Raw genomic sequence first — 19,879 nt, 5'->3', positions numbered from 1 at the left:
TCTTAGTTCCCCAGTTCCCCCACCAGGGATGGAACCCGTGCCTCCTGCAGTGGAAGGGCGGAGCTCTAACCACTGGACCACCAGGGAATTCCCTGTTGTATTTTTTTAGATTTCACATATAAGTGATATCATACTTTTCTTGACTCTTGATATTCTTTCTATGATGGTATTGCCTTTTAGAAAAAAGATAGAGTGCTGTAATAAAAGTAACAAATAACAATAAATAAAAAATAATAAAACTAGCACATAACAAATAAAAGTAACAATAACACAATGCTATTGAATCACAATGGAAAGACAAATTAATTCTGATTGGGGAGAGGAAGACATATTGGAGGAGGTAACATTTGCGCTAACCCTGAGGAATTTAAACCCACGGAAAATTAGGGTGGGTTAGAACATAAGCATAGTGCCTGGCACATATTAAAGGCTCAGTAAATGTTTACTAAATAAACTATTTATGTAAATAGTGTCTCCAATCAGCTCTGCATTTGGGGGAAGATACATCTGGCAACAGAATGAAGAGTGGTTTAGAGAGCAGGGGGCCTTTAGAAAGGGAGGCCAGTTAGTGGGTTCTAGTACTAATCGTGACTAGAGGGAATGAAAGGCTGATTTAGCACCATGGCCGTGGTCATGGAAAGGAGGACACGACTGGGAGAAACACAACAGAAGTAGAGCTGATAGGATTCTCAGGGTGAGAGAGACGGAGGAATCGAAGATGACTTTGAGGTTTGAAGTCTGGGTGACTGAGAGAGTGATGATACCATTAACTGAGATACGGAACACAGGAAGAGAAGCAGATTCAGGGGAAGATGAGGAGTTTGAAGCCAGTATTGTTGTTCCTTCATTTCCAGAATCTACTTCTAAGTCAGACCTCCTCACCAGTCACAATGGGGACCCAGCTCTCGCAACAGCTAAGGGTGGCTATTCTGGTTTGGATAAGGTCAGGGGAGAGATAGCTATAGATGTGCCCACGGGAGCCAAGACTGCAATTTCCATCCAGCCAAGACAGTAGAGCTTTGATAGCGGTTTCAGGGTGACTGAGCCAAGGAAGGAGCATAGCATAGGATGGAGGGAGGTTCAGACACTCCACTATATGGGATAAAATAATTTAGATGAGAAGGTGGCCGGGAATGGTGGTGGTGATGAGCAGATCCTTCCCGGGATCTAGGTAGTCTGAGGCTTCTTGGGTCTGTGACAATTTTGGATACCCAGCTTTAGTCTCTACTTAACACCACATTACAGTGGTGGTGTTACTTCTACAGATTAGATTAACACCTAATCTCCCAGAGGATTTAGCCTGTGTCATAGCACACATTCACCACACCCTCCGTAAAGCCCTGGCTTCTAAGGTTCTTTCCACCGGAAGTTATGACAGAAGGAAATGTGTGGGTGGGGAGGGGTAGTGGGTAAGGGGCCCAGGTTCCTGACACAGTCTACACCCAGAGAACGAAGAGTAAGCGCCATGTTGAAGCCACCATTGCCACTCAGATCCCTCTTATTCCTGCAACTGCCTCTGCTGGGGGTGGGGCTGAACCCAAAGGTCCTCACGCCCAATGGGAATGAAGACATCACAGCTGGTGGGAAACCTGGGACTGGAGGAGGTTGGTGAGAAGGGAAGCTGTGGGAAGGGGTCCTACTGAATTCTGGAACCTGCCACTGGACATTAGGATGCGGGCAGAGTTTTAAGAGTACCATGGGGAGGGCAAGGGGAAGGGTTCCCTGCCTCACGCTGCTTCTTCTGACCATCGTGTCTTCTCTTACCCTCCCCCACTTCATTTTCTCCCCAACCTAGATTTCTTCCTGACCTCTACACCCGCTGGGACCCTCAGTGTTTCCACTCTGCCCCTCCCAAAGGTTCAGTGTTTTGTGTTCAATGTCGAGTACATGAATTGCACCTGGAACAGCAGCTCTGAGCCCCAGCGCACCAACCTGACTCTGCATTATGGGTATGAGAAGGGGAGAGGGAATCGCACGGGGGAGGAAGAGGAGGTGGGCTAGATGTGAGAGACTGCGTGGGGACCAAGAGTATCCCAGGCTCCCCACTGTTTTCTCGTGGGGTGAGTCATAAGTCAGTTCAGAGGAGCTGAGGCTGGGCTGTGGAAATCCGGAGTACCCAAGTTTACCTCACTGTTCTTCTTCCTTGAAATCCTTCTCTAGGTACAAGAACTTTAATGATGATGATAAACTCCAAGAGTGTGGCCACTATCTATTCTCTGAAGGGATCACTTCTGGCTGTTGGTTTGGAAAAAAGGAGATCCATCTCTACCAAACATTTGTTGTCCAGCTCCAGGACCCATGGGAACACAGGAGGCAGCCCGAACAGTTGCTAAAACTGCAGGATCTGGGTAATTTGGATAGGAGGGTCAAAGGATATTGTGGGGTATTGAGGAAAGGGGTATATAAACTAGTGTTCTTTCACCATAAGGGTACTTGGGCAGAAAAGAGGCGAGGAATAGAATGGGGAAGGGAGGAGGGCTCAGGCGCACTACCTTCAGGATCCTGACTTGTCTAGGCCAGGGGAATGACCACACACGCACACATATCTCCAGTGATCCCCTGGGCTCCGGAGAATCTGACACTTCGCAACCTGAGTGAATTCCAGCTAGAACTGAGCTGGAGCAACAGACACTTGGACCATTGTTTGGAGCACCTGGTGCAGTACCGGAGTGACCGGGACCACAGCTGGACTGTGAGTGAGTGGGGATAGCAGCTCAGGCTGAGCAAGTGGGGATGAAGGATTCAATTAGCCAATAGGAAGGTCTGATCCCCAGCTCCTGTTCTGTGCCTCCCAGTTCCCCTGCCCACCTTCCACCCTCCTCTGACTCCTTTCCCTCTCATCACCAGTGAGTTTTCCTCAAGGTTTCCCTACCCATGCTCTTCCCAAAGCCAGAAAGGCAAGTAAACAAAGGCAAGCCTTTAAGGAGGCATTAAATTCTAGGCAGTGAAGGGAGCAGTGTGGCTTGAGTAGTCAAGAGAGGAGGGAGAAACTGGGAAGAACCAGAAGATGACCTGGGGTGGGGGTGGGGGGCAGCAGTTTCCATTCTCCCTTCTTTTATAGACACCCATCTTTCCCTCACCCTCTTTCACCTCAAGGAACAAGCCGTGGATCACAGACATAGCTTCTCTCTGCCTAGCGTGGATGCACAGAAATTCTACACGTTCCGTGTTCGAAGCCGCTATAACCCACTCTGTGGAAGCGCTCAGCAATGGAGTGACTGGAGCTGCCCCGTTCACTGGGGCAGCAATACTTCAAAGGGTAAAATGGGCCTAATGCATCACCCCAACCCATGAGCCCAGGAACCTTTCTAGCACCACTGTCTTTTGCCCTACCTCCCTACCCCTAAGCCCCCAAACTTGGTGGCTCATCTCCCCTCACTGTTCAACTCCAACCCCCAGGAAGCAGGATTTTTCTGTGTAGGGTTGGATCAGTGTGTTGTTACAGTAGGGGGGTGGATTGGGAAGGAGGCTGAGGGGGTCCTCAAAGGGGATACAGAATGTATAAAATTTCCCCGCAGCATTCCCAGAAAGCCTGCATGGTAAAGATGGCTTTGGAATCAGGCAAATCTAGGGTTTAAACCTGCCTCTGCCACTTCCTACCTCTTTGACCTTGGGCACATCACTCACCTCTTTGATTCTGTTTCCTCATCTGTAAAATGGAGATAATAATTGCTCCCCGCCCCGCTCAGGAGTTATGAGGATTAAGTATACAGATAGCGTCTGGCACAGTGTCTGGCACCAAGTTGGGGCTCTAAATGTTGGCACGTAGTAGGGGCGCTACAAATGTTCAGTCTCTTTTCCTTTCCTCTTTTCCATAGAGAATCCTGAGAATCCTGAGACTCTTTCGTTGTTTGCATGGAAAGCTGTGCTGATCCCCCTTGTCTCCATGGCATCTATCGTGATCCTCATCTGTTTGTACTGCTGGCTGGAACGGTGAGAATTCGGAATCCCAGAAAAATGAGGTGGGGGCTGGGAATAGGGGAAGAGGGTTGTTACTGGGTCTCCAGGAGTAGAGGGCGGGACAGTAAGGAATGAGGGATCACCCAAGTGGGCATGGTGATGGAAGGAAGATGCAGGCGCAGACAACACAGAATCGCTTCATTCCATGTGGGAGAACTGCGAGAAGGGTAATAAAAGAGCGTAACTGATGTGTTCCTGCTCCCTCTTTCTCCCCACTCAGGACGATGCCCCGAATTCCTACCCTCAAGAACCTAGAGGATCTGGTTACTGAATACCACGGGAACTTTTCGGTGAGAACATTGTCATAGGCAGACTGCAGTCTGTCAATGGCCAACTGCCTGCCAGCTAGACAGACAGAGCATGGGGGGCAGAGGGGAGGGGAGGGAGGCCTGCACTAACAGGATGTGGCCGACCAGTTGGGGGATAGGCTAGACGCAGAGAGACACCCAGAAGAACTGATCCTAGATTGGTTGAGGCAGATGGAAACAGTGGTATTGAGGGCCCAGGAGTGTGTGTGTCCCTTCTGTAATCACAGTGGTTGCAGATCTTGGGAGAGTTCCCCTGGCACAGAGCCTGGGTCTTCTACTTCCTGCTCCTAATTGAGCCCTGACCTGGAGATATCTGTCTTTAGGCCTGGAGTGGTGTGTCTAAGGGACTGGCAGAAAGTCTGCAGCCAGACTACAGTGAACGGCTTTGCCACGTCAGTGAGATCCCCCCAAAAGGAGGGGAAGGGCCTGGGGGCTCCCCCTGCAGCCAGCATAGCCCCTACTGGGCTCCTCCATGTTACACCCTGAAACCTGAGCCCTGACACCCTGACAGAACCCCAGGGCCCTGTAGCCCTAAATTTTACTAACTTGCCCTTGTCCAACCAACCTGGGTCCAGGGCTCACCTCGCCCCCCTGTGGCAGATTTTGAATTTTGTGCCCCCTATAACTGCCTTCTCATTTAATATCTCCTACTTGAGAATTGCCCCTTTGCCCTGTCCATGTTTCTCATCTCCCCCAGCCCAGCCCTTCCTCCTCACAGCATTGCTTCTGCTGTCCCTCCCTCCCTCCCCCTTTCCATCTACCCTTCAACTGTTCCAGAAACGAATGAGAAATAAAAGTTCTGTTGATAATCATCAAGGAAGTCTGCTGTTGGGGGGGGGGGAAGCAATGGAAACGTGGGGTGCAATGCGGGTGGGAGGCATGGTGCCGAGGGGAGGAAAGAGGCGCGGTGGACTCATGCCGCGGAGGCAGCGGCACTACAGACTCACTCGAAAAGAGTGCTGTTCCAGAAACGGACTTTTCTCTAGGTGTCCTACACTCCTTCTAAGGGCCAGTTTAGAGTTAGATTTACCATGCTGCCCCCATTTTCTGTTGTTGTTTTTGTTGCCCCCATTTTAACAAATCTTTTATAGACCCCACCCAGGTTCTTCTTTCCTTAGCCTTACCTCACCTTCTGTCACACATACCACTTTTGACCTCATAATCCCTCAGCTGCAGCCTCAGGCCCTACCCCTAGGGATGCTGCTTATCCACAACTGCCCATAGCTCTCTCCTGTTTGCACAGTCTGGACCTCCTCAGCCAATTTAATCCATCTTCCTCTCCAGTCCCCCGACCTTATGGGCCCACTTGGCCCCCCAAGGCCTCTAGAACACCCTCCTTCTGCCATGACTTATTAAGACTCTCTGAAGAATGAGAAGATCTTCAGAGCATGTTCATCTATGTCGAACATGGAGGTGAGGGGTATCACATAGCTGATGTCTATGTGTAGGGTTGGGGATGTTGGAGGGCAGTGGAGATCACAGAGGTGGTATAACTGCGGAAGGACCACATACCCCGTGCCATCTCTTCTCAGATAATCAGCAGTTTCTGGCCAATACTAATTGTTCTGTCCTCCTGTTGCTGCAATATGTCCGTCATGAAGTGGGGGTGCCTAAAACAGGTGAGGAGTGTGGGGAGGAGACTCATGGCCAAGGATCAGAAGTAGCAGAGTCATCTCTAGCCGTCAAGTCCTCCTCCTGCCAAGAAGAGAGCTTCTTGAATCCAGACAGCTTCCTCCAACACGTTCTGAATAGGATCACTGGCCTCTTTTGCTCCCTCTCTCCCTCCTTAGCTGCCCCAATTACCCTGTGGTCTCCCTCCAGACATCATCGATTTGTGTGATGCAATGGGGACAATGCAGATGTTTTTCCTGAAGAAGACCCTTGGAGACTATGCCAACAAATTCCTTACAGCTCGAGACACCTACTACGTTTGCAGGGTGGAGTATGGGTTAGCAGGTAGCGGCTTGGGAGCATTCCCCAGAGATAGAGCAAGGCCCCAAAGATGGACTGTGGACCTGGCCCTTCAAATAGGGCCCCTAAACCAGATCCAAATTGACCGTCTCTAGTCAGCCTAAGGAAAGGCACTGCCTCTATGACATTGGTTAGGTTAGCACATTCTATGCACCGCTCCCCCCCTCCCCTGACCTGACCTAGGGATGGACCAGAGGGGAGAAAATAAGTTACACCAGCTCAAGGTAGTGTTGAGTGTTAGGGTCCTGAAATCTTGGGCTTTGGAAGGGTGGAGGCTGGGTGACGGGGGCTGGGGATCATGCACTGCCGTGTTCACAGGAACTGTACTTCAGAATGTCTACAGAGCTTTTGTGCCCCTCCTGAAGAACCCAGATCCCAAGCTAATTGGTAAGGAGCATGGTGGAGGAAGAAGGCACATGGAGGGTACTGTATAATGGTGGGTGATGGAGAATATAGGGTGGGGCTGGTGTAGTCCATCAGGCAGGATCACAAGATCCTAGGAAAAGGGGAATAGGGTCTAGGGCCACTTCAGAAGGGATGTTTAGCTCAAACCAGGTGCAGTGTGCCTGTGTCACTCATCCCTCCTCGCTGTTTCTCAGCCATCTCCTCAGTACATCTCCCTATCCCCACCACATCATTCCCATCCTTCCCTTCACCTTTCGCTCTTGGAGTCTTGGTGTCCCGATTGCCACTGAAAAGAGCAAAGCTTGGGCACCTTCAGGTCACTCCTCAGCCTAGCTTTAGGCCCGGTTACTCCAAGTGATCATTTGAATGATGGGAGGGACAGGATGGGAAGGGAAGTTCTCCAGTCCTCGGAGGTGGGGGTGCCTTTTCCTGGTTCCTAGATGCCTTGCATACACAATGTGACCTCCTGCGGAGGGGTCAAATAAAAATGCTTAGAAGACAAGAAGCCAAGAAACGTGCTCGAGCTGAATCGTCAATGAAATCGTCAAAGAAATCGTCAATGAAATCGTCAATGAAATCGTCAGGGAAATCGTCAGGGAAATCGTCAGGGAAATCAGTGAAACTCCCAGTAAGCCTTCCCAAACATGGTCTGTCTCAGCAACCTCCTTTCCCCCGCCAGTCTACCGAAGGCTTCTCCACCCTGGCCCTCTGGGATGAATTTCCTTTCCAAATCCAACATCCATGCCCAAGACCTGCCTCTCACCTCTTTTGTCCTGCCTTCGGTCCTAGTTTGTAGAAAGCTTCCCTGCAGGGGCCTCTTTCTCTACTTACTGACCCTATCCTTTTCCAGTCCAAATCATCAGGACGCTCAGATGGAGGAGGGACCACTCGCAGTGGTCCACCCGTTAAGACCAAAGCGAACTTAACTCGTAGTAGGGATAAAGGTCGCCAGCAAAATAAAGTGACCAACTGAGAGCAGCAATACTAGGTATGAAATTACTGGCATTTAATGTGAGGTTCCTTTTTTCAAGAAAGACTTCTTCTCCCAATATCTGCACCAAGGCTTAAGTCTGCGCCAGGCATTGTGGAGGCTCTCAGGGTGGGTAGGAGCAGCGAGGGCAAGCACATGGGTGGGGGTGAGGAAAGACAGCGAAGTCTAGCACAATGAGCCTTTGAGGGACAGAGTGGGGGGTGGGGTCTTCTCCAACCAGACTACCTCCCCCTGGGAGACCTATCACAGCCCGCCTACTCCTGCTGGGGTTAGGTGACGGATGGGCATCCCCCCCCCCCCCCCCCCCCCCCCCCCCGCCACACTCCACCAAGTCCCCGTCTGAAATTCCCCCACCTCCCATCAGTCTGCCTCTGGGCAGTCCCTACCTCCCCCTCCGCTATCCGCGGGGAACAGCGAGGCAGCAGAAACCAGAGCTGGTTATAGGCATTTATTGAATTTATTCATTTATTGATTTGACACACTTCCCCACTCCAATCTAGCACATGATACAATCTGGGTAGGCCAGGCGCTGACACAGGAAATGATGGGAACCCACAGCAGGGGCGGGGGAGGGGACAATGCAAAGGGGACTGGGGGAGGGGCTGCTTTGGGGGCTAGGGTGGAGAAGGAGCCCCAGATGGCCTTTCCTAGCAGGTGCTAGTAAACCTGATCCACATTCCCCTCCATCCCTGCTCATTTCCCAGACCCTCAGCCAAGCTCCCCAGCTCCCCTTTCCCTGTTCCGCCCCTCCCCCTGCCTGCTACTGCACACACTTCCACATAACCCCTGCAGTCAGGCAAGGGGAAGAAGGGCAGGGACAGCTGTCTGGGGCCTTGAACAGGGAGGTCTCTGTGCCTAACTTTACCACCCTAAATCCTTCCCTCCTTCTCTTCTCCCCCCTCCCACCCCCTTCCCAGGCCACAAACTCATTCCTGGCCCTCAACACACTCTCCCACCATAGCACGAACCCACAGGGGGTCACACGAGAGTGTGACTGTACCCCAACACCACACTCCCAGGCACAAGGTGACAGAGTGAGGGGACCTGGCTTAGGGAAACTCCAAGCTAGTTCCGTGTAGGCCATGTTTTACACCTGGTCCTCACGGGAGCTCTTCCCCTTGCCCCCTGCTCTCTGCTGACCTGGGGTTCTCTCCCCTATTTCCCCCATGTTTCCCGGAGTAATGTCTGTAGTGTTTGCATCAGGTCACTATGACAAAGCCTTCAGAAAGAAGAAAGCATTCTCCCCATCACTAGCACCTTGCCACTGTTAAAAATCTCTATATTTGTGTTTATATTTCTTTAAAAGTTTATAAAAAGCCTTTCTGTTATCTGTAGCCGTCCAAGGGTGATTTGGCCTGGTGAGCCACTCCAGGCTTCAGACCCCGGCCCTTCCAGCTCCCCATTACCACCCCCCCAGTCCCACACCACTGGCCCAAGGGGCCACTGCATAAAAATCCCAGGCTCAACCCAGCCTGGACCAGCTCAGATAAGACTCTACAAAAAATCCTGCTCCCAAAGGCAGGGGTAAGGCCACTGGTGACTTCACATTTCCAACAGTACTGCCCGCCCCTGCTACAAAACCTATGGGGTGGGAATGGGAGGGGCCCAAGGATGGCTCCTGAGAGGGGGGCCTTACCCCCTAATTGGCACAGTGAGAATAAACCCTCTCCCTTTCCCCCTCCCCTTTCCCTCCCCACCCCCAGCTTTATAATTTCCTCAACACCCAGGTGAGCAGACCCTACCCTAGCTCTAAAGCAGGGTCCCAAATTCCCAGGGAGGGGTCAAGGGTAAAGAGTGGATATGGGCACGCCTGGCTCCGTCTCTGAAGCAGGGAATAAAGCTGCCAGCCAATGGCTCAGGGATCTGTGGGAAGAGAAAACCGAGGACAACGTAAGAGGCTCATCTGGGGCATGACAACTTTCCACCATCAAGATCCACACCAAGGAAAACAGAGACGGCCCCTTCCCCACCTCTCCCATGCTACCTTGTAGGGGTGAGCACTGCTGAGGGGCCTGGAGGTCCCATCTGGAAACTATGCCACTCTAACATGACATCGCCCTTCCAGTTCCCCGGGACCTCCAGCTACCCCTTGTTCTAGCTCTCCTTTGCTCAATCACAGGACTAGCTGGACACCTAGGAGGAGGTATAGGTTGTGAGATGCTACCGTGATTCGGCGGTGCCGTACCTGGCTCAAAGTTGAAGTCCAGTCCTTCGCCCCCATCCATGAGGTCACTGATGATGTTATCCATGTCACACTCCAGATTCTCCATGTACATATCAAGATCGAGATCCTGAGGCATTCGGTCTTGGCTTGGAGCTTCAGTAGGAGGTGTGAGCACAGGAGCCCCCAGGGGCTTGGGGACGGGAGCACCCGCCATGACTGGAGGCGGTGCTGGTGCTATCATCGGAAGGGTGGGAACCAGACCACTGGGGCCTGGAGCCTCTAGGGGCTTAGGACACAGGCCACCCCCTGTGCCTAGCTTACTGGAGGAAGGTATCCCCCCCAGCAACAGAAGTGTCGGAGCCTGGGACAGAATGGGATCTACCTGGGTCATGAGGACATCAGCAGGAGGTGGTGGCGTATCAGAGGTGAGCAGGGCCTCCAGGGACTGGGAGCTTGAGAAGCACCCTTCTCCTGCTGACAGGGGCCCCTCTGCTGGGCTGAAGAGGGAGGTGCTGTAGGTGTGTAAAGGGCCTGAAACCCCAGGATGCTGCAAAGAGAAGCCAGAGAGGCTGCTCCGAGACAGCAGGGAATGGGGAGATGTGAGATTGAGCCCATCTAACAGCTCCAGATCTTCTTTTAGGGTGGGAGGGACACCCCCAGCATAGCTGCTGGCCGAGGCTGGCATTTCCTCTTCCGCCAGCACCTCAGGCTCTGGCCTCCTGGGGGAGGGCCGGGTGCTGACAGTGCTAGCATTGGAACTGCTTCGTGGACGGAAGGTGCTCCACACATCAGCTTCCTCGCGGTTTCGAGAGCAAGGGCTGCCTGACCACTTGGCAAAGTGGCCAACAGGGCTCCTCGGAGTGGCACCTTCGGGCGGAGCTGGCAGCACAGCTGGTTTCTTCTTGGGGGCCTTGCTGCGGCCCCGGAGCAGCTTGCTGCTGCTATCCATGGAGGCTGCCCGGCGGCGGGGCGCCTTGCCACTCTTGCCTCCCTCTGGATTCAGCATCCACCAAGAGCTCTTGCCGGTAGCCTCGTTGTGAACCTTGATGAACTTGCTGTGCAGGGACAGGTTGTGGCGGATCGAGTTCTGGAGGGGGCAGAGGCAACAGGAAAGGAAGGTCAGCGGCCGGCAGTGCAGTCTAAAAGGACGCTGGGATGCAGCGGGGGCATTCCTGGAGACGCAAAGCTATTCAAATCCAGGGGGAAAAGAGGCAAAGGTAGGGGTGGGGGGTGGTGGCAGGGGATGAGACCACACACAGTTCCCACCCGAGCAATGAGCTAGTCAGAGGGCACCGTGCCCCCCTCCCCGCACCCCCCCCCCCCCAAGAGCTCACAGCACTCTACCCCTCCCAAGTCTCTGGTGGCTGTCTGGGGCTTGTGGGCGTTGAGAAGACGCACTCCTGGTTCAGCAAGAACTAGGCTCAAGTGGGAAAGAGCGTTCCACAGCTCCACCCCTTTCCTTGAGTGCAGGCTTGGGTGGAATTTACAGGACAGTGGCGCAACAGCAGCCCAGGACAGACCCACCCTGTCCTGAGCCGGTCCTCGGAACTGGCTGAGGGGCTGGAACCTCAGCAAGGCTGGTGCTCCACTCTGTACAGGGCATTTGGGCCCCGACTCTCTATAGGATCGGCAGATTCCTTTTTTCTGATTTCTCCCAATTCCTGGACACACACCCTCAAGTACATTCAGGCCAGGCTTCTCTCTGTGCCTCAAATACACCAGGCCCATCCCTCCCCTCCCTCCCTCCTTGTCCGGGGAAGGATCTCCCCCTCTCTAAATTCTACTAGCTCGTCAAGATAAAGCTGAAGTCCTCTCTCTTTTCTAAAGTGGTTGCTTGACTTCTGCAGCCAAATTTCTTGTACAGCATTTTTCATCTGTTCCACACAAATTTCCCCAATCTATATTATGCTGTTTATGGTTTCAAGTAATTCGTCTTATCAAGTGTAAACGCCAGGACACGTTGTCCAGGTGGGCAGCCCCCAGCAGTGCCCCCCTCAGAGTGCCAATCTCCCAGTACATAATCAATATTTGTTGCCTGATTGGTGGGTGGCCCTCTGGTGACGGATGGTGAATCTCCCCTTGAGGCTCCGTCAGCTCTTGAGTGCCTTGAGTATTAGAAGCTGTGTTCTTCCTTCCTCCCTCGCTGCTGATTTTCTGCTAGAGATAAGTTTTTTTCTCCAGGGGCCCAGGGAGCTGAGATTGGCAGCTTCTTGAGCCCCCAGAGCAGCTTATTTCTACTGGCTGCTCCAGGCTAGTTACACCATCCTTTTGTGTCCGCCCCACCCCACCCTCCAGGAACCTCCCTTCTCTTTCCTACCTCCTTTTCCCCACTTCTCCTCAGGAATTTGTGCATAGGATCTCCAACCTTAGAGGCATTTGACCTCCCACATGAAGGTCTTTAGTGTTTAGAAACTTGGGAGGAGCCCAGAAGGGCTTAGAGCAACTAGCAGGTTGAGGCTATGGACAGTCAGAAATCACTTCATGTGTTTCAGACTGATGCTCTAGATAAGGAGACCCTCTGCCTGGGGAAAGATGTTTAAGCAGCCTCTTGCTCCAGGGCTCTTTAGAAGTCATTGTCTGTAGTAATGGCATTCCAACTCCTCTGGCTGCGTTAATGTTTTTGGTTCCTTCAAGGAATCACACTTGTCCATCCAGCCTGGGCTCTTAGTAACTGAGAACCACGGTGACTTTTGGCACTGTGATTCCCCGCCCCCCGCACCCCCTGCCTTCCCATCCTCTAACTCTGGGTCTACTGAGAAGGCTCATTCCTTTCCCTACTACTCAGTACCCACGAGTGCCATTTGTTCATCCTCTCTTCTTTAGGCCTTGGAACTAGTACATTGTACAGCCTCCTACCTGGAGAGGTCGGCTCCCTAGAAGCCTACCGTTCTAACCTGTTGGAAGGGGGGTGACTGCTAATTGCTCCCCCAGCCACCTAAATTAAGCCTTCTTGTTCTAGGTGAGTGCCGCCCCCTGGTGGAGTGGTAGTAACCTTGGCACATCACCAGGGAAGCCAGCTCAGTCTTGAGGTCTCCCCCTTGGAGTGGGGTGGGGGTGGGGAGTGGGAGGTGAGGGCCTTGGAGGCCCCAGATTTGGCCTGATTTGACTTTGCCATCATTCCATGGCAGCATGGATTAGCAGAAAGAGCATATGATTTATAGTTAGACCTGAGTTCAAGTCCTCATTCTATCGATTTTGGCGAGTTTCCTAACCTTTCTGTACCTTAGTTTCCTAATATGTAAAATGTGGAATCTCAGAATTGCTGTGAAGATAAATGAAATTAAAATTTTTAATTACTTTGTAAACTAAAAAACCCCGTACAAGTGTAAATTCTAAGGAGGGACTACACTATCACAGCATAACTAACGACTCATGGTTATTTCTTCTACCCTGGAAAATGAACCTAAGAGAAAAGAAAAACAGCTGTGTAGGCTGGGTCCAAGGAGGGGAGCTCTGTATGAGCTGAGACTGTGGTGTGGCAGTCTACCCAGAAATAGTGCCAAGGGTCTCAGTCAGCTGTCCTGCTTTCTGTTCTGCCCAACCCCTAGGGATACTGCGGATCCGATCCCTTGATCTCTTATACCTAGGACAAGACCCTCCTCTGCTCACTCAACCCTCTGCATTTCCTTGCATGCTGATCTCACCACCTATGGGGGCACAAGGCGTCAATAGGAGTTAAAGCTACCAAATCTTGTGATTAGAGTCCCATATTTCTCAGGACAAGCTTTCAGAGCATCTAGCGAGATCTTTCCTCGCAGTTTCCTCGTGGAAGGCCAAGGGAGCTCCCAACCTTGTGCTCTGAAGTCAGAGCCCTATCTATTTTTTCCGTAAATATTCCTCAACAGTAAATGAAAACTTCCCCCCACAACTTGGATAGCCCCTTACTAAGGAGAGTTTCTTGGCATTATATAGGGTAAACCGAGACAGCCCACCCTTTTTTCTTAGTGCATAAGATCTGCTACCTTACCACATGGATATCACTCTTTTTACCTTTCGCCACTTCACTCCATCTTCTTGGGTAGCAGAGTCCTAGAACAGTACTTCTACCCTGAGGTATTGGGAGGCAAGCAGGGAATCCAAGTGATCCCACAGGAATGGGAGAAAAGGTGTTGGGGTGGGAGGTGGGGGAGGAGGGAAGGCTAGGTTCCTGTGGGGAATCCACACAGTTCCTGCTGTACATAGGATAAAGACTTCTCTGTGGGGATAAGTGTTTGGGGCAGGCCAAGCCAAAGTGCTGGGAGTGTTGAGCAGTGAGCAGAGAATTCAATTTTCTCCAGGGCAAGGACAGTGTCTTATTCATCTGTGATCCTCCAGCATCAAGCACCCAGCGGCATATACTATGTCTTAAGTAAATGTTTGTCTAAATGACGACGGAAGGTGGACCTCTGGGCTAGGGGTGTAAAAGGGGCCCCAGAGTAGAGGTAAGGAGACTGGGGGGACCAGGAGCAGACGGGTATTGGGACGGAGGTAAGGGGGTCATAGTTACCTTCCATCCTGCTGAGCTGTTGCTGTCACCCTTGTCCTTGAAGTAGGGCACTGTGCGGACCATCCACTCATAGATCTGGGCGAGTGTCAGTCGCTTCTCGGGGGCGCTTTCAATGGCCTGGCTGATGAGTTCTGCATATGACTGATTTCCCCAGGCATTCCGGCGGGAGCCTCCCTTCCGAGGACCTGTTACGGCCCCCAGGATCCCAGGCTGGGGGCCCCCTGCCGGGTCAGGGAGCCGGGAGGGCAACAGGGTCGGCTGGGAGCGCCCCTCCGAGCGCCCCTCCGTGTGTACCTTCTCTCCCAGACCTGACTCCACCTCGGCCGGCTCGGAAGGCTCGGGAGCGAGCTCTGGTCGGGGAAGGGGCCAGGTGCAGGAGCGGGGACGGCTCTGGGGTTCGAAGTCGGGATCGAGGTCTACGAGCGCGGCAGCCTCTCTGGCTGAATTCTCATTCACTGGATCCATACGTGGAGTTGGACCTCCGCCGCTCAGCGTTCAGAGGAGCCTGCCACAGTCCCTCGCGATGCCTCCCCCCAGGGGGGAAGCACCGAGGGCCAGGAGGCACATTCCTGCCAGTCCTCAGAAAGTCTCGAACTTCCCCCTCGCCCCTGGACGCTAGCCCCTAAGCTGTCCCTTGCACACAGTTAGTTCTCTGATCCTCTCCTCCACTACAGCCTGCAGCCTCGGAGCTCTTTCCGAGACACCACCTGTAACCTTCGCCTAGCGAAGGCACTTTTTCCCCAACCTCTCACTCAGCTTCCTGCTCTTTTAAACCTGAGGCACCGTATCCCCTCACAAATCGCGCTCCCATCACCGAACGTCTCTTTAGCCGCAGTTCCCTCCCCCTTTTAAGTTGCTGCCCCCCGGACACTCCTCCCGAATTTCCTCCACCCGGATCACTGCCCTCCCCCACGCCCCGCTCCCCCGCGTCACTCGCCCCTCCCCTGACTCCCCCTCCCCCCGCCTCTTCCCTCCCCCCAACTCTTACTCGGGTCCACGTCCCCGCGGCCCCAGCCTCTCGAATTCCCGCACCAATCCCCCTATCAAACCCCCCCACCCCCCGCCCCCCGGGTTTCCCTTTTGTTTTGCTCCAAGCTGCGGCCCCCGCCTGACGTCTCTGTTTACCACTCGCCGGGGCAGCCATCTGCGCACGCGCCTGGAGAGCGGGTTGGGAAACAGAGTTCTCTAGTCGTGCCAGCCTGGTCGGGCTTGGGGACTACATCTCCCGTCCTACTTCGCGGCCAGGAGCCCGATCTGGGTGGCAGGAGAGCGGCGTGGCAGGATATAGAGAGGGGGAACATTAATTATTAGAGGTCGTCGCGGACTTTTTCTTTTCTTTAAAAATCATTTTCTTCCTTTTCTCCCCTTCCCCCCTCCTCCCTTGTGATTCGGGATCGCCTAGATGAGCGTGTCGAGAGATGTTAGACCGTTCCGTCTTTCCATCGGAAGAGGGCAAAAGGAAAAAATGCGGTCTCTGCAAGAAGCAGAAAACCGAGAAGCACGAAGCAAAGAACTGACTAAAGAATAGGCTTGTTTTCGTGTTGAGGAGATGGGCGGAGGGCTTGGGGAACATAAACAAATGGTTAGCTGATGATGGTGTCTCCCCCACCGCTCTCGACTCCCCATACGCAGTTCCCATTGATAGTGCGGTTGCTAACCAGTTTTCTCCACTGGCTCTTCTGGCCTCTCCTCAAATATTGATATTCTCCAGGTTCCCATCTTCGGCGGCTTCACTTCTCATTCAACAGGTTCCAAACAGAACTCATTATCTGTTCCTGCACCCACACCCCTATCCTCTGGATACTCTTATCTCTGAATTTGGTTAATGGTTGTCCTAATCTACCCAGTCTCCTAAGCTAGATTTACCCTTCATCTTTTCATCTCCCTAACCTCCCACATCCAAATCCCAGTTCAGGATCTTATTTATCACCGGACTAAATTGCAGCATCGTCTTAATCAGACCTCCCACCACGAATCTTTTCCCAACTGCAGTTTACGTTCTGTGCTGTCAACAAAGTAACCTTTCTAAGAAACACTCCTGGTAATAACTAAAATTTATGGAGCACTTATTATGTGCTGGGCGCTGTGCTGACTGCTTTATATAAACTAGCTCCTTTACTCCTCAAATCAACCCTGTGAGGTAGGTACCCCTGTCATCCCCATTTTCCAGACGAAGACACTAATGCTCAGAGATTTAGTGACTTGCCCAAAGTCACACAGCTAGGAGGCAGGAGAACTGGAATATCACCTATATGTGATCATAGCATTTCCCTGCTTAAAACTTCCTTTGATTTTCCCCATTGCCTATGTGATAAAGTTCAAACTCCTTAGCAAGGCATACAGGTCTCTTCAGATTCAGGCCACCTTTCCTGCTTCCTCTTTCACTGGGCACATTAAGTTCTGACCAGTTCGAGTTTCACACTATTTCCTGGAAATGCCATACATACCCTTTTATACCTTTCCCTCCACATCCTGGGATGTCCTCCCTCTCATCATCCCTTCCCCAAGTCTCTTATTCTGGAAAACTCTTACTCAGCCTTCCTGGTCTCCCTCACGTACAGTTAGTTCTCTGTCTTATGCATTCCCAAGCATTTTGTGCAGGCTTATGTTATATAGCATAAACCATATTATACTGTAATTATTTGCTTATGTGTATGCATGTCTCTTTCACTAAACTGTGAACTCCTTGAAGGCAGAGACAAGTTTTATGTATCTCTGTGAGCCCACATAACAGACATTCAATAAATGTTTGTCAAATGAATGAGGTCAGGAATCGAGTGACCATTGCACTTGTGCATTTGACAACGTTTTAATAAATGTATCATATTTATTTACTGCCTGGCCATGTCCCATTTTTCCTGTTAGATGACAAGCTCCTAGGGGTAGAGACTGTAATTTAACTTATCTGTATAGTGCCTAGCATTATACCATTGGCAGTGTTGCTTGATACGTGCTCTGTGATGACCAGGCTTTCCTCCCATCACGGTTGTAAAGCCATACCACCTGAAGTTTTTCAGAGGCCGCAGCACATTAGACCTTCAAAGTGATATTAGTCTGCTCATGGTAACATAACCATCTTGGTTCTACATATCCCTGCCTTCTTCTATTCCAACACGCAGTTGTCATATAGAGGGTAAAGAGAAGACTGTGTATTCCCACCTGAGGTCCAGACTAGAGGGACAGGAGATAGTTGCTCACAATGTCTGCGAACATTTCCTGCCTACGCCTCTTCCAGAACAGCCTGGAGTACGCGGAAAGTGCTGCACGAGCAGTGAATTTGGTAGAAGAAGGAGCCTGGTGGGCACTAGGTCACAAGGAGCTCTCTTCTAACTGAAACAGGTGTGGTGGCAGATCATGAAGAGCTGCTGAGACAGGGAAATGGCAGGGTGGGGCAGGCACCTGTCATGGCTTGAGTTATATCTTGTGTTGTCTCCCTTTGTGCATTTGTTTGGAAAGGTCCACCTCTCTACCAACTCATGTCCATCACCTTAAATTTCCAATTCAAAGCTCAAAACTTACATGCTCTTGGAAACTTTCCCCAACTAGCCCAACCTGACAGATCACTTAACAACTTTGCATCTCCTGAGCCTCTATGAACTCAGTTTGTATTCTTTCATTTTGTGCTTGGGGTTACATGGCTTTTCATTTCATGAGGGCATATTGTCTCCCCAACTAGAGTATAAATTCTTCAGTCAATCCACAAATGCTTATTGAGCCTTTACTGTTAAGATGAGGGTATACCTTGTAACTCCAGACAGATGAAAATGACCATAAACCATAGGACCTCCAGATGCTTTAGGAGGGTGAGCTGAAGGATCGATGGAATGGTAAGAACACCAAGACTTTAAAGCATGCATCCAGAGAGGTCAGAATTATGCACTTTATTACTGTGGCAGTGTTGGAATATACATTAGTCAAGAGAGAGAGTCAGCATGGTGGCCTTGGAAAATAGAAGAGACATTGGTCATGAAAGAGGACCAACACAGATGCAAACTATTATACATAGGATGGATAAACAACAAGGACCTACTACTGTATAGCACAGGGAACTATGTTCAATATCCTGTGATAAACTGTAATGGAGAAGAATATGAAAAAGAATTTATATATGTATAACTGAGTCACTTTGCTGTACTGCAGAAATTAAACACAACATTGTAAGTCACCCATCCTCCGATAAAACTAAAAAAAAAAGAGGACCAACAGCAGGCCCCCAGAAAACTGCTATAGTTATAAGTTACAAACAGAAATATGGTAGGATATGGGGGGCACAGGCCTTTTTCCCAGTTGCAAGCCAGGAGTTTATGATCTCAACTGGCTCCCCATTCCCACGTGTTTTTTTCCTCTTGAAGGTCAAAGATGTTTGGCTCTCTTGCCTCTTTCACCACCACCACCCACTCTTCTACCTGGGTGCCACCCCCCAAGCCTGCTGCCAAACCGGCTTTATTCATTTGAATTGAGATAGACATTTCCCCACTTCTTTCTTACCCTGCCCAGCTTTGAAAACACCCCTCCCCCCATCTAGGGTTTGCATAGGGTTTTTGCTAGTAACTACAGAGAAAGATGAAGGGGTTAACAAAAATAACAATGAGAAAGCTCAAGGAACCTCAGCTTGTCCCTGGTCTTCACAGACGTGTATGGAACATCCATGTTTTTGTAGCCCTCTTCCCTAAATCCTTCTTTTATGTGTTTCCGTGAAAGATTTCTTGTTCTTCTCGTAGAAGCCAACAACACCCTCCCAACCCTGTCGTTGTTTTTAAAAATCTTTTTAGTTAATAAACATTTCGTAAGAGCCTACATTTCCAGACACCAGGCTACGTGCTTTTGCATAAAGTACACCCCAGACTAAAGTCCTAAGATTTAGCCCCAAGTAGATTTGAGTTGGCACCACTACTAAGATCGAGGCAGCTTTCAGTCCTTTCCAAACCCTGGAAGTCAGTCTGATGTAGTAAAAAGAGCACTAGGTTGAGTCAGGAGATCTGAGTCCTTGTCGTTGTTCTGTCACTAACAGTTGAATAATGATAATAATTACACTACTGTTAATAAGTAACATCTATTGAGTTTTTATTATGTATTAGGCACCGTGTTAAGTGCTTTACACAGATTATCTGGTTTAATCCACACGATAAGCATGCAAATTAAATGCTATTGCTATTTTCATTTCACAGAGGAAAATGAGACTTAGAGAGGGTACAGGAACCTACTTAAGATCCAGAGTTACTAAGTGGTAGGGCAGACGTGCAAATCCAGGCCATCTGACTCCAGAGCCTATACAAATCAATTCACCTCTTTGGCTTTGTTTTTTTCCGTTGTAAAATGGGAATACTGTATTAGGTGATCTCTAAAGTCTCTCCTAGGTCTAAAATCCTATTTTCTGTGATGTTTGATATGGGTACAAGACTCCAGATTGCCCTTTTGGCTTTAGACTGCCCTGAGCTTACACTTCACACCCACACAAATTCTGTCCTGGTCCCCTGCAGGAATAAGGTCCACAAAGCTTCATCTCTCACATTTCTGGCTCTTTGAACTGACCTTTGAGCTTTCTCATTAACCATTCCTATAGGCCTCTATGGTTTCAACCTTCGAATGGCATG

The 19,879-nt window shown here is 50.8% G+C and overlaps 3 protein-coding genes across 4 annotated transcripts; 2 read left to right on the top strand and 1 right to left on the bottom strand.

Moving 5' to 3' along the window:
* Positions 1-1,439: 1,439 nt before the first annotated feature.
* On the top strand, positions 1,440-5,080 carry IL2RG (interleukin 2 receptor subunit gamma). Its single transcript, XM_033849217.2, has 8 exons — positions 1,440-1,604; positions 1,796-1,949; positions 2,161-2,348; positions 2,553-2,692; positions 3,097-3,259; positions 3,819-3,933; positions 4,181-4,250; positions 4,592-5,080. The coding sequence occupies exons 1-8, from the start codon at positions 1,466-1,468 to the stop codon at positions 4,766-4,768; spliced, it is 1,146 nt and encodes a 381-aa protein (XP_033705108.1). The 5' UTR covers positions 1,440-1,465; the 3' UTR covers positions 4,769-5,080.
* A 249-nt stretch (positions 5,081-5,329) lies between these two features.
* On the top strand, positions 5,330-7,625 carry CXHXorf65 (chromosome X CXorf65 homolog). 2 transcript variants are annotated; one of them, XM_073798846.1, is made up of 6 exons: positions 5,330-5,681; positions 5,801-5,887; positions 6,090-6,224; positions 6,558-6,626; positions 7,085-7,272; positions 7,495-7,625. In XM_073798846.1, the coding sequence occupies exons 1-6, from the start codon at positions 5,657-5,659 to the stop codon at positions 7,615-7,617; spliced, it is 627 nt and encodes a 208-aa protein (XP_073654947.1). In that variant the 5' UTR covers positions 5,330-5,656; the 3' UTR covers positions 7,618-7,625. The 2 variants fall into 2 exon arrangements, with proteins under 2 accessions (XP_073654947.1, XP_033705654.1); XM_033849763.2 differs by lacking the exon at positions 7,495-7,625 and having other exon boundaries at positions 5,331-5,681; positions 7,085-7,467.
* Positions 7,626-8,068: 443 nt separating this feature from the next.
* On the bottom strand, positions 8,069-15,190 carry FOXO4 (forkhead box O4). Its single transcript, XM_033849261.2, has 3 exons — positions 14,286-15,190; positions 9,821-10,886; positions 8,069-9,498 (listed from the first exon to the last, which is right to left on the bottom strand). The coding sequence occupies exons 1-3, from the start codon at positions 14,748-14,750 to the stop codon at positions 9,491-9,493; spliced, it is 1,539 nt and encodes a 512-aa protein (XP_033705152.1). The 5' UTR covers positions 14,751-15,190; the 3' UTR covers positions 8,069-9,490.
* Positions 15,191-19,879: the final 4,689 nt, after the last annotated feature.

This window comes from Tursiops truncatus, chromosome X (genome assembly GCF_011762595.2).
Source record: "Tursiops truncatus isolate mTurTru1 chromosome X, mTurTru1.mat.Y, whole genome shotgun sequence".
NCBI classification, from domain to species: Eukaryota; Metazoa; Chordata; class Mammalia; order Artiodactyla; family Delphinidae; genus Tursiops; species Tursiops truncatus.
The sequence above is the reverse complement of the archived record's forward strand: the minus strand, read 5'-3'. Positions and strand labels throughout refer to the sequence as shown.